General features: G+C 61.1%; 1 protein-coding gene across 1 annotated transcript in view; it reads right to left on the reverse strand.

The window, feature by feature from the left end:
- LOC121275036 (solute carrier family 2, facilitated glucose transporter member 1-like) overlaps positions 1-12,437 on the reverse strand; it is a 110,035-nt gene extending 97,598 nt beyond the window's left edge. Inside the window, exon 1 of the mRNA XM_041182426.1 lies at positions 12,372-12,437. Coding sequence (XP_041038360.1) covers positions 12,372-12,437 — 66 coding nt within the window. The remainder of the gene's footprint in view (positions 1-12,371) is intronic.
- Between the last annotated feature and the right edge of the window lie 275 nt (positions 12,438-12,712).

Consider the following 12,712-nt stretch of genomic DNA (forward strand, 5'->3'; position numbering starts at 1 on the left):
TAACCCAGGGGTCAGTGGACAGGGATGGGGAGCAGGAACCCGGGCTGATTCACACCCCTCCCTAACCCAGGGGTCAGTGGACAGGGATGGGGAGCAGGAACCCGGGCTGATTCACACCCCCTCCCTAACCCAGGGGTCAGTGGACAGGGATGGGGAGCAGGAACCCGGGCTGATTCACACCCCCTCCCTAACCCAGGGGTCAGTGGACAGGGATGGGGAGCAGGAACCCGGGCTGATTCACACCCCTCCCTAACCCAGGGGTCAGTGGACAGGGATGGGGAGCAGGAACCCGGGCTGATTCACACCCCCTCCCTAACCCAGGGGTCAGTGGACAGGGATGGGGAGCAGGAACCCGGGCTGATTCACACCCCTCCCTAACCCAGGGGTCAGTGGACAGGGATGGGGAGCAGGAACCCGGGCTGATTCACACCCCCTCCCTAACCCAGGGGTCAGTGGACAGGGATGGGGAGCAGGAACCCGGGCTGATTCACACCCCCTCCCTAACCCAGGGGTCAGTGGACAGGGATGGGGAGCAGGAACCCGGGCTGATTCACACCCCCTCCCTAACCCAGGGGTCAGTGGACAGGGATGGGGAGCAGGAACCCGGGCTGATTCACACCCCCTCCCTAACCCAGGGGTCAGTGGACAGGGATGGGGAGCAGGAACCCGGGCTGATTCACACCCCTCCCTAACCCAGGGGTCAGTGGACAGGGATGGGGAGCAGGAACCCGGGCTGATTCACACCCCCCTCCCTAACCCAGGGGTCAGTGGACAGGGATGGGGAGCAGGAACCCGGGCTGATTCACACCCCTCCCTAACCCAGGGGTCAGTGGACAGGGATGGGGAGCAGGAACCCGGGCTGATTCACACCCCCTCCCTAACCCAGGGGTCAGTGGACAGGGATGGGGAGCAGGAACCCGGGCTGATTCACACCCCCCTCCCTAACCCAGGGGTCAGTGGACAGGGATGGGGAGCAGGAACCCGGGCTGATTCACCCCCCTCCCTAACCCAGGGGTCAGTGGACAGGGATGGGGAGCAGGAACCCGGGCTGATTCACACCCCCTCCCTAACCCAGGGGTCAGTGGACAGGGATGGGGAGCAGGAACCCGGGCTGATTCACACCCCCTCCCTAACCCAGGGGTCAGTGGACAGGGATGGGGAGCAGGAACCCGGGCTGATTCACACCCCTCCCTAACCCAGGGGTCAGTGGACAGGGATGGGGAGCAGGAACCCGGGCTGATTCACACCCCTCCCTAACCCAGGGGTCAGTGGACAGGGATGGGGAGCAGGAACCCGGGCTGATTCACACCCCCTCCCTAACCCAGGGGTCAGTGGACAGGGATGGGGAGCAGGAACCCGGGCTGATTCACACCCCTCCCTAACCCAGGGGTCAGTGGACAGGGATGGGGAGCAGGAACCCGGGCTGATTCACACCCCCTCCCTAACCCAGGGGTCAGTGGACAGGGATGGGGAGCAGGAACCCGGGCTGATTCACACCCCCTCCCTAACCCAGGGGTCAGTGGACAGGGATGGGGAGCAGGAACCCGGGCTGATTCACACCCCCTCCCTAACCCAGGGGTCAGTGGACAGGGATGGGGAGCAGGAACCCGGGCTGATTCACACCCCCCTCCCTAACCCAGGGGTCAGTGGACAGGGATGGGGAGCAGGAACCCGGGCTGATTCACACCCCTCCCTAACCCAGGGGTCAGTGGACAGGGATGGGGAGCAGGAACCCGGGCTGATTCACACCCCCTCCCTAACCCAGGGGTCAGTGGACAGGGATGGGGAGCAGGAACCCGGGCTGATTCACACCCCCTCCCTAACCCAGGGGTCAGTGGACAGGGATGGGGAGCAGGAACCCGGGCTGATTCACACCCCCTCCCTAACCCAGGGGTCAGTGGACAGGGATGGGGAGCAGGAACCCGGGCTGATTCACACCCCCTCCCTAACCCAGGGGTCAGTGGACAGGGATGGGGAGCAGGAACCCGGGCTGATTCACACCCCTCCCTAACCCAGGGGTCAGTGGACAGGGATGGGGAGCAGGAACCCGGGCTGATTCACACCCCTCCCTAACCCAGGGGTCAGTGGACAGGGATGGGGAGCAGGAACCCGGGCTGATTCACACCCCCTCCCTAACCCAGGGGTCAGTGGACAGGGATGGGGAGCAGGAACCCGGGCTGATTCACACCCCCTCCCTAACCCAGGGGTCAGTGGACAGGGATGGGGAGCAGGAACCCGGGCTGATTCACACCCCCTCCCTAACCCAGGGGTCAGTGGACAGGGATGGGGAGCAGGAACCCGGGCTGATTCACACCCCTCCCTAACCCAGGGGTCAGTGGACAGGGATGGGGAGCAGGAACCCGGGCTGATTCACACCCCCTCCCTAACCCAGGGGTCAGTGGACAGGGATGGGGAGCAGGAACCCGGGCTGATTCACACCCCCTCCCTAACCCAGGGGTCAGTGGACAGGGATGGGGAGCAGGAACCCGGGCTGATTCACACCCCTCCCTAACCCAGGGGTCAGTGGACAGGGATGGGGAGCAGGAACCCGGGCTGATTCACACCCCTCCCTAACCCAGGGGTCAGTGGACAGGGATGGGGAGCAGGAACCCGGGCTGATTCACACCCCCTCCCTAACCCAGGGGTCAGTGGACAGGGATGGGGAGCAGGAACCCGGGCTGATTCACACCCCCTCCCTAACCCAGGGGTCAGTGGACAGGGATGGGGAGCAGGAACCCGGGCTGATTCACACCCCCTCCCTAACCCAGGGGTCAGTGGACAGGGATGGGGAGCAGGAACCCGGGCTGATTCACACCCCCTCCCTAACCCAGGGGTCAGTGGACAGGGATGGGGAGCAGGAACCCGGGCTGATTCACACCCCTCCCTAACCCAGGGGTCAGTGGACAGGGATGGGGAGCAGGAACCCGGGCTGATTCACACCCCCTCCCTAACCCAGGGGTCAGTGGACAGGGATGGGGAGCAGGAACCCGGGCTGATTCACACCCCCTCCCTAACCCAGGGGTCAGTGGACAGGGATGGGGAGCAGGAACCCGGGCTGATTCACACCCCCTCCCTAACCCAGGGGTCAGTGGACAGGGATGGGGAGCAGGAACCCGGGCTGATTCACACCCCTCCCTAACCCAGGGGTCAGTGGACAGGGATGGGGAGCAGGAACCCGGGCTGATTCACACCCCTCCCTAACCCAGGGGTCAGTGGACAGGGATGGGGAGCAGGAACCCGGGCTGATTCACACCCCTCCCTAACCCAGGGGTCAGTGGACAGGGATGGGGAGCAGGAACCCGGGCTGATTCACACCCCTCCCTAACCCAGGGGTCAGTGGACAGGGATGGGGAGCAGGAACCCGGGCTGATTCACACCCCCTCCCTAACCCAGGGGTCAGTGGACAGGGATGGGGAGCAGGAACCCGGGCTGATTCACACCCCTCCCTAACCCAGGGGTCAGTGGACAGGGATGGGGAGCAGGAACCCGGGCTGATTCACACCCCCCTCCCTAACCCAGGGGTCAGTGGACAGGGATGGGGAGCAGGAACCCGGGCTGATTCACACCCCCTCCCTAACCCAGGGGTCAGTGGACAGGGATGGGGAGCAGGAACCCGGGCTGATTCACACCCCTCCCTAACCCAGGGGTCAGTGGACAGGGATGGGGAGCAGGAACCCGGGCTGATTCACACCCCCTCCCTAACCCAGGGGTCAGTGGACAGGGATGGGGAGCAGGAACCCGGGCTGATTCACACCCCCTCCCTAACCCAGGGGTCAGTGGACAGGGATGGGGAGCAGGAACCCGGGCTGATTCACACCCTCCCTAACCCAGGGGTCAGTGGACAGGGATGGGGAGCAGGAACCCGGGCTGATTCACACCCCTCCCTAACCCAGGGGTCAGTGGACAGGGATGGGGAGCAGGAACCCGGGCTGATTCACCCCCCTCCCTAACCCAGGGGTCAGTGGACAGGGATGGGGAGCAGGAACCCGGGCTGATTCACACCCCCTCCCTAACCCAGGGGTCAGTGGACAGGGATGGGGAGCAGGAACCCGGGCTGATTCACACCCCCTCCCTAACCCAGGGGTCAGTGGACAGGGATGGGGAGCAGGAACCCGGGCTGATTCACACCCCCTCCCTAACCCAGGGGTCAGTGGACAGGGATGGGGAGCAGGAACCCGGGCTGATTCACACCCCCTCCCTAACCCAGGGGTCAGTGGACAGGGATGGGGAGCAGGAACCCGGGCTGATTCACACCCCCTCCCTAACCCAGGGGTCAGTGGACAGGGATGGGGAGCAGGAACCCGGGCTGATTCACACCCCCTCCCTAACCCAGGGGTCAGTGGACAGGGATGGGGAGCAGGAACCCGGGCTGATTCACACCCCTCCCTAACCCAGGGGTCAGTGGACAGGGATGGGGAGCAGGAACCCGGGCTGATTCACACCCCCTCCCTAACCCAGGGGTCAGTGGACAGGGATGGGGAGCAGGAACCCGGGCTGATTCACACCCCCTCCCTAACCCAGGGGTCAGTGGACAGGGATGGGGAGCAGGAACCCGGGCTGATTCACACCCCCTCCCTAACCCAGGGGTCAGTGGACAGGGATGGGGAGCAGGAACCCGGGCTGATTCACACCCCCTCCCTAACCCAGGGGTCAGTGGACAGGGATGGGGAGCAGGAACCCGGGCTGATTCACACCCCCTCCCTAACCCAGGGGTCAGTGGACAGGGATGGGGAGCAGGAACCCGGGCTGATTCACACCCCCTCCCTAACCCAGGGGTCAGTGGACAGGGATGGGGAGCAGGAACCCGGGCTGATTCACACCCCTCCCTAACCCAGGGGTCAGTGGACAGGGATGGGGAGCAGGAACCCGGGCTGATTCACACCCCTCCCTAACCCAGGGGTCAGTGGACAGGGATGGGGAGCAGGAACCCGGGCTGATTCACACCCCCTCCCTAACCCAGGGGTCAGTGGACAGGGATGGGGAGCAGGAACCCGGGCTGATTCACACCCCCTCCCTAACCCAGGGGTCAGTGGACAGGGATGGGGAGCAGGAACCCGGGCTGATTCACACCCCCTCCCTAACCCAGGGGTCAGTGGACAGGGATGGGGAGCAGGAACCCGGGCTGATTCACACCCCCTCCCTAACCCAGGGGTCAGTGGACAGGGATGGGGAGCAGGAACCCGGGCTGATTCACACCCCCTCCCTAACCCAGGGGTCAGTGGACAGGGATGGGGAGCAGGAACCCGGGCTGATTCACACCCCCTCCCTAACCCAGGGGTCAGTGGACAGGGATGGGGAGCAGGAACCCGGGCTGATTCACACCCCTCCCTAACCCAGGGGTCAGTGGACAGGGATGGGGAGCAGGAACCCGGGCTGATTCACACCCCCCTCCCTAACCCAGGGGTCAGTGGACAGGGATGGGGAGCAGGAACCCGGGCTGATTCACACCCCTCCCTAACCCAGGGGTCAGTGGACAGGGATGGGGAGCAGGAACCCGGGCTGATTCACACCCCCCTCCCTAACCCAGGGGTCAGTGGACAGGGATGGGGAGCAGGAACCCGGGCTGATTCACACCCCCTCCCTAACCCAGGGGTCAGTGGACAGGGATGGGGAGCAGGAACCCGGGCTGATTCACACCCCCCTCCCTAACCCAGGGGTCAGTGGACAGGGATGGGGAGCAGGAACCCGGGCTGATTCACACCCCCTCCCTAACCCAGGGGTCAGTGGACAGGGATGGGGAGCAGGAACCCGGGCTGATTCACACCCCCTCCCTAACCCAGGGGTCAGTGGACAGGGATGGGGAGCAGGAACCCGGGCTGATTCACCCCCCTCCCTAACCCAGGGGTCAGTGGACAGGGATGGGGAGCAGGAACCCGGGCTGATTCACACCCCCTCCCTAACCCAGGGGTCAGTGGACAGGGATGGGGAGCAGGAACCCGGGCTGATTCACACCCCTCCCTAACCCAGGGGTCAGTGGACAGGGATGGGGAGCAGGAACCCGGGCTGATTCACACCCCCTCCCTAACCCAGGGGTCAGTGGACAGGGATGGGGAGCAGGAACCCGGGCTGATTCACACCCCCTCCCTAACCCAGGGGTCAGTGGACAGGGATGGGGAGCAGGAACCCGGGCTGATTCACACCCCCTCCCTAACCCAGGGGTCAGTGGACAGGGATGGGGAGCAGGAACCCGGGCTGATTCACACCCTCCCTAACCCAGGGGTCAGTGGACAGGGATGGGGAGCAGGAACCCGGGCTGATTCACACCCCCTCCCTAACCCAGGGGTCAGTGGACAGGGATGGGGAGCAGGAACCCGGGCTGATTCACACCCCTCCCTAACCCAGGGGTCAGTGGACAGGGATGGGGAGCAGGAACCCGGGCTGATTCACACCCCCTCCCTAACCCAGGGGTCAGTGGACAGGGATGGGGAGCAGGAACCCGGGCTGATTCACACCCCCTCCCTAACCCAGGGGTCAGTGGACAGGGATGGGGAGCAGGAACCCGGGCTGATTCACACCCCTCCCTAACCCAGGGGTCAGTGGACAGGGATGGGGAGCAGGAACCCGGGCTGATTCACACCCCCTCCCTAACCCAGGGGTCAGTGGACAGGGATGGGGAGCAGGAACCCGGGCTGATTCACCCCCCTCCCTAACCCAGGGGTCAGTGGACAGGGATGGGGAGCAGGAACCCGGGCTGATTCACACCCCCTCCCTAACCCAGGGGTCAGTGGACAGGGATGGGGAGCAGGAACCCGGGCTGATTCACACCCCTCCCTAACCCAGGGGTCAGTGGACAGGGATGGGGAGCAGGAACCCGGGCTGATTCACACCCCCTCCCTAACCCAGGGGTCAGTGGACAGGGATGGGGAGCAGGAACCCGGGCTGATTCACACCCCCTCCCTAACCCAGGGGTCAGTGGACAGGGATGGGGAGCAGGAACCCGGGCTGATTCACACCCCCTCCCTAACCCAGGGGTCAGTGGACAGGGATGGGGAGCAGGAACCCGGGCTGATTCACACCCCCTCCCTAACCCAGGGGTCAGTGGACAGGGATGGGGAGCAGGAACCCGGGCTGATTCACACCCCCTCCCTAACCCAGGGGTCAGTGGACAGGGATGGGGAGCAGGAACCCGGGCTGATTCACACCCCCTCCCTAACCCAGGGGTCAGTGGACAGGGATGGGGAGCAGGAACCCGGGCTGATTCACACCCCTCCCTAACCCAGGGGTCAGTGGACAGGGATGGGGAGCAGGAACCCGGGCTGATTCACACCCCCTCCCTAACCCAGGGGTCAGTGGACAGGGATGGGGAGCAGGAACCCGGGCTGATTCACACCCCCCTCCCTAACCCAGGGGTCAGTGGACAGGGATGGGGAGCAGGAACCCGGGCTGATTCACACCCCCTCCCTAACCCAGGGGTCAGTGGACAGGGATGGGGAGCAGGAACCCGGGCTGATTCACACCCCCTCCCTAACCCAGGGGTCAGTGGACAGGGATGGGGAGCAGGAACCCGGGCTGATTCACACCCCCTCCCTAACCCAGGGGTCAGTGGACAGGGATGGGGAGCAGGAACCCGGGCTGATTCACACCCCCTCCCTAACCCAGGGGTCAGTGGACAGGGATGGGGAGCAGGAACCCGGGCTGATTCACACCCCCTCCCTAACCCAGGGGTCAGTGGACAGGGATGGGGAGCAGGAACCCGGGCTGATTCACACCCCCTCCCTAACCCAGGGGTCAGTGGACAGGGATGGGGAGCAGGAACCCGGGCTGATTCACACCCCCCTCCCTAACCCAGGGGTCAGTGGACAGGGATGGGGAGCAGGAACCCGGGCTGATTCACACCCCTCCCTAACCCAGGGGTCAGTGGACAGGGATGGGGAGCAGGAACCCGGGCTGATTCACACCCCTCCCTAACCCAGGGGTCAGTGGACAGGGATGGGGAGCAGGAACCCGGGCTGATTCACACCCCCTCCCTAACCCAGGGGTCAGTGGACAGGGATGGGGAGCAGGAACCCGGGCTGATTCACACCCCTCCCTAACCCAGGGGTCAGTGGACAGGGATGGGGAGCAGGAACCCGGGCTGATTCACACCCCCTCCCTAACCCAGGGGTCAGTGGACAGGGATGGGGAGCAGGAACCCGGGCTGATTCACCCCCCTCCCTAACCCAGGGGTCAGTGGACAGGGATGGGGAGCAGGAACCCGGGCTGATTCACACCCCCCTCCCTAACCCAGGGGTCAGTGGACAGGGATGGGGAGCAGGAACCCGGGCTGATTCACACCCCCTCCCTAACCCAGGGGTCAGTGGACAGGGATGGGGAGCAGGAACCCGGGCTGATTCACACCCCCTCCCTAACCCAGGGGTCAGTGGACAGGGATGGGGAGCAGGAACCCGGGCTGATTCACACCCCCTCCCTAACCCAGGGGTCAGTGGACAGGGATGGGGAGCAGGAACCCGGGCTGATTCACACCCCCTCCCTAACCCAGGGGTCAGTGGACAGGGATGGGGAGCAGGAACCCGGGCTGATTCACACCCCTCCCTAACCCAGGGGTCAGTGGACAGGGATGGGGAGCAGGAACCCGGGCTGATTCACACCCCCTCCCTAACCCAGGGGTCAGTGGACAGGGATGGGGAGCAGGAACCCGGGCTGATTCACACCCCCTCCCTAACCCAGGGGTCAGTGGACAGGGATGGGGAGCAGGAACCCGGGCTGATTCACACCCCCTCCCTAACCCAGGGGTCAGTGGACAGGGATGGGGAGCAGGAACCCGGGCTGATTCACACCCCTCCCTAACCCAGGGGTCAGTGGACAGGGATGGGGAGCAGGAACCCGGGCTGATTCACACCCCTCCCTAACCCAGGGGTCAGTGGACAGGGATGGGGAGCAGGAACCCGGGCTGATTCACCCCCCTCCCTAACCCAGGGGTCAGTGGACAGGGATGGGGAGCAGGAACCCGGGCTGATTCACACCCCCTCCCTAACCCAGGGGTCAGTGGACAGGGATGGGGAGCAGGAACCCGGCTGATTCACACCCCCTCCCTAACCCAGGGGTCAGTGGACAGGGATGGGAGCAGGAACCCGGGCTGATTCACCCCCTCCCTAACCCAGGGGTCAGTGGACAGTGATGGGACACACACACACCGGGCAGACACACACACACACTCGTGGCAGACACACACTCATCAAACGTGTGCACACACCCCACCCGTTCGCACACACTCAAATGCTGCGCAACTCACCCACTCATGCAGACTCACCCACACGTGCAGACACACCCCTCACGCTCGTGCACACTCACCCACTCGTGGAACACACACTCCACACGTGACACACCCTCCTCCCCAACCGTGCAGACAGACACACCTCACACATGTGCACACTCTCCCTCCCCACCGGGCAGAACACACACTCTCATGCGCGTGCACTCTCACCCACTCGTGCACACACTCTCACGCACGTGAACACTCACCCACTCTGTAGACACACACTCTCGCGCGTGCCCTCTCACCCACTCGTGCAGACACACACTCTCAAGTTAGGCACACTCACCCCCTCGTGCAGACACACACTCTCACGCGCGTGCGCACCACACCACTTGTGCAACACACACCTCAAGCTCGTGCACCCTCACCCACTCGTGCAGACACACACTCTCACGCTCGTGCACCCTCACCCACTCTTGCAGACCACACACACAACGCGCATGGACACTCACCCACCGTGCAGACACACTCTCACCCTGCAGTGCACACTCACACACTCGTGCACACTCACACACTCGTGCAGGAACACAAACTCTCACCTCGTGCACACTCACCCCCTCATGCAGACACACATTCAAGATGCTTTTGTGTGAGACAAGCCCGCCCCTGCTGTGTGCTGACACGCACACTACCTACACCACACGGGTGACTGCCGCATTTCAGGAAGGCAGCTCACCCCCCAGTGTCTCAAGGGGGCAACTAAGGATGGGAATAAACAGCGGCCCCGACACAGCCACCCATATCTCGAGAAACAAATTTGAGAAAAGCCACTCGGAGTCCTGTACTGATGAGTTTCAGGGTGCTTTAATTGAGCATAGCTGAGGTAAAAAACACATATTTGTAGAAATATAAACACATTGGCACAGTGACATCAACTGCTTTCGGCTCTGTGTCTCTCTCTCTCTCACACACACTCACTCACGCACATTTAAAGAACGCCTACAGCAGTGACTGCATGGTATTAAATACGTAAAAAAAAACACCTCCAAGTAATAAATAAAATACTAAAATAAATATACACGGGGAAGAGGACGGATCTGGGTGGGTCCCTCTTAGTTTACTGCAGGCTGTGTTGGAAAACTCCACTCCCCTCATGCATATCCGACATATTCCACCAATCCCAGCTTGGAATCTCACCAGCCTCTGGCCAAGAGCCATTCAAACAAAACCTCCAAGCTCCCTCGCTCTCTCACTCGCTCCTTGCAGCACTGGCAAGGTGTGAGGGAGGAGGGCTGGTTACTGGCTCCAAAAATCTCTCTCAATCTCTCGAGCACAACGTGTAGCTGCAGTGAGAAATATAGCAGGAAATATCACACACAAAAAAAAAACACTCCCAGGACAGGAACAGCACGGGGTTAGATACAGAGTAAATCTCCCTCTACACCGTCCCATCAAACACTCCCAGGACAGGTACAGCACGGGGTTAGATACAGAGTAAATCTCCCTCTACACCGACCCCATCAAACACTCCCAGGACAGGTACAGCACGGGGTTAGATACAGAGTAAATCTCCCTCTACACTGTCCCCATCAAACACTCCCAGGACAGGTACAGCACGGGTCTAGATAAAGGGTAAAACTCCCTCTAAATTTTCCCCATCAAACACTCCCAGGACAGGTACAGCACGGGGTTAGGTACAGGGTAAAGCTCCCCTTACACTGTCCCCCATCAAACACTCCCAGGACAGGTACAGCACGGGGTTAGATACAGAGTAAATCTCCCTCTACACTGTCCCCATCAAACACTCCCAGGACAGGTACAGCACGGGGTTAGATACAGAGTAAATCTCCCTCTAAACCATCCCCATCAAACACTCACAAGACAGGTACAGTACGGGGTTAGATACAGAGTAAATCTCCCTCTACACTGTCCCCATCAAACACTCCCAGGACAGGTACAGTACGGGGTTAGATACAGAGTAAATCTCCCTCTACACTGTCCCCATCAAACACTCCCAGGACAGGTACAGCACGGGGTAGACACAGAGTAAATCTCCCTCTACACTGTCCTCATCAAACACTCCCAGGACAGGTACAGCACGGGTTAGATACAGAGTACATCTCCCTCTACACTGTCCCCATCAAACACTCCTCCCAGGACAGGTACAGCACGGGGTTAGATACAGAGTAAACTCACCTACTACACCGTCCCCATCAAACACTCCCAGGACAGGTACAGCACGGGGTTAGATACAGAGTAAAGCTCCCTCTACACTGTCCCCATCAAACACCCACCAGGACAGGTACAGCACGGGTTTAGATACAGAGTAAAGTTCCCTCTACACTGTCCCCATCAAGCACACACCAGGACAGGTACAGCTCATGGGGTTAGATACAGAGTAAATCACCCACTACACCTTCCCATCAAACACTCCCAGGACAGGTACAGCATGGGGTTAGATACAAGAAAATCTCCCTCTACACCGTCCCCATCAAAACACTCCCAGGACAGGTACAGCACGGGGTTAGATACAGAGTATATCTCCCTCTACACCATCCCCATCAAACACTCCCAGGAAAGGTACAGCACGGGGTTAGATACAGAGAATATCTCCCTCTACACCGTCCCCATCAAACACTCCCAGGAAAGGTACAGCACGGGGTTAGATACAGAGTATATCTCCCTCTACACTGTCCCCATCAAACACTCCCAGGACAGGTACAGCACGGGGTTAGATACAGAGTAAATCTCCCTCTACACCGTCCGCATCAAACACTCCCAGGACAGGTACAGCACGGGGTTAGGTACAGAGTAAATCTCCATCTTCACTGTCCCCATCAAACACTCCCAGGACCGGTACAGCACGGGGTTAGATACAGAGTAAAGCTCCCTCTACACTGTCCCCATCAAACACTCCCAGGACAGGTACAGCACGGGGTTAGATACAGAGTAAATCTCCCTCTACACCGTCCCCATCAAACACTCCAGGACAGGTACAGCACGGGGTTAGATACAGAGTAAATCTCCCTCTACACCGTCCCCATCAAACACTCCCAGGACAGTACAGCACGGGTTAGATACAGAGTAAATCTCCCTCTACACCGTCCCCATCAAACACTCCCAGGACAGGTACAGCACGGGGTTAGATACAGAGTAAATCTCCTATCCCCCTTACACAAATATCTGAAATGCAGCCGGCTAGTCTCTGAACAAGGTGAACGATACAATTCTTCTGATACATCGAGGAAAGAGGGACATATATAAAAGGAGTAATTGGAGACTGGGGCTCAGTCTTTGGGTAAGTGTGAGGTTTGGGAGGCTGAGTGCAGGTAAACAGGAGCTGGCGATTAATATAAACAAGAAACAGTTAGACACCACCACTCCCACAACAGCCCAGACAGAAAACTTCAAGTGGCTTTCAGTGCAGCAATAGGACAGGAACATCCCTGATCCTGTTTCCGAGCTATTCACACGTGGAGAGGGAGGGGTGACGGAGGGATTCAGGTGGGAGGGGGG

The sequence above is a fragment of the Carcharodon carcharias genome, assembly GCF_017639515.1.
Source record: "Carcharodon carcharias isolate sCarCar2 chromosome 40 unlocalized genomic scaffold, sCarCar2.pri SUPER_40_unloc_4, whole genome shotgun sequence".
Classification (NCBI taxonomy): domain Eukaryota; kingdom Metazoa; phylum Chordata; class Chondrichthyes; order Lamniformes; family Lamnidae; genus Carcharodon; species Carcharodon carcharias.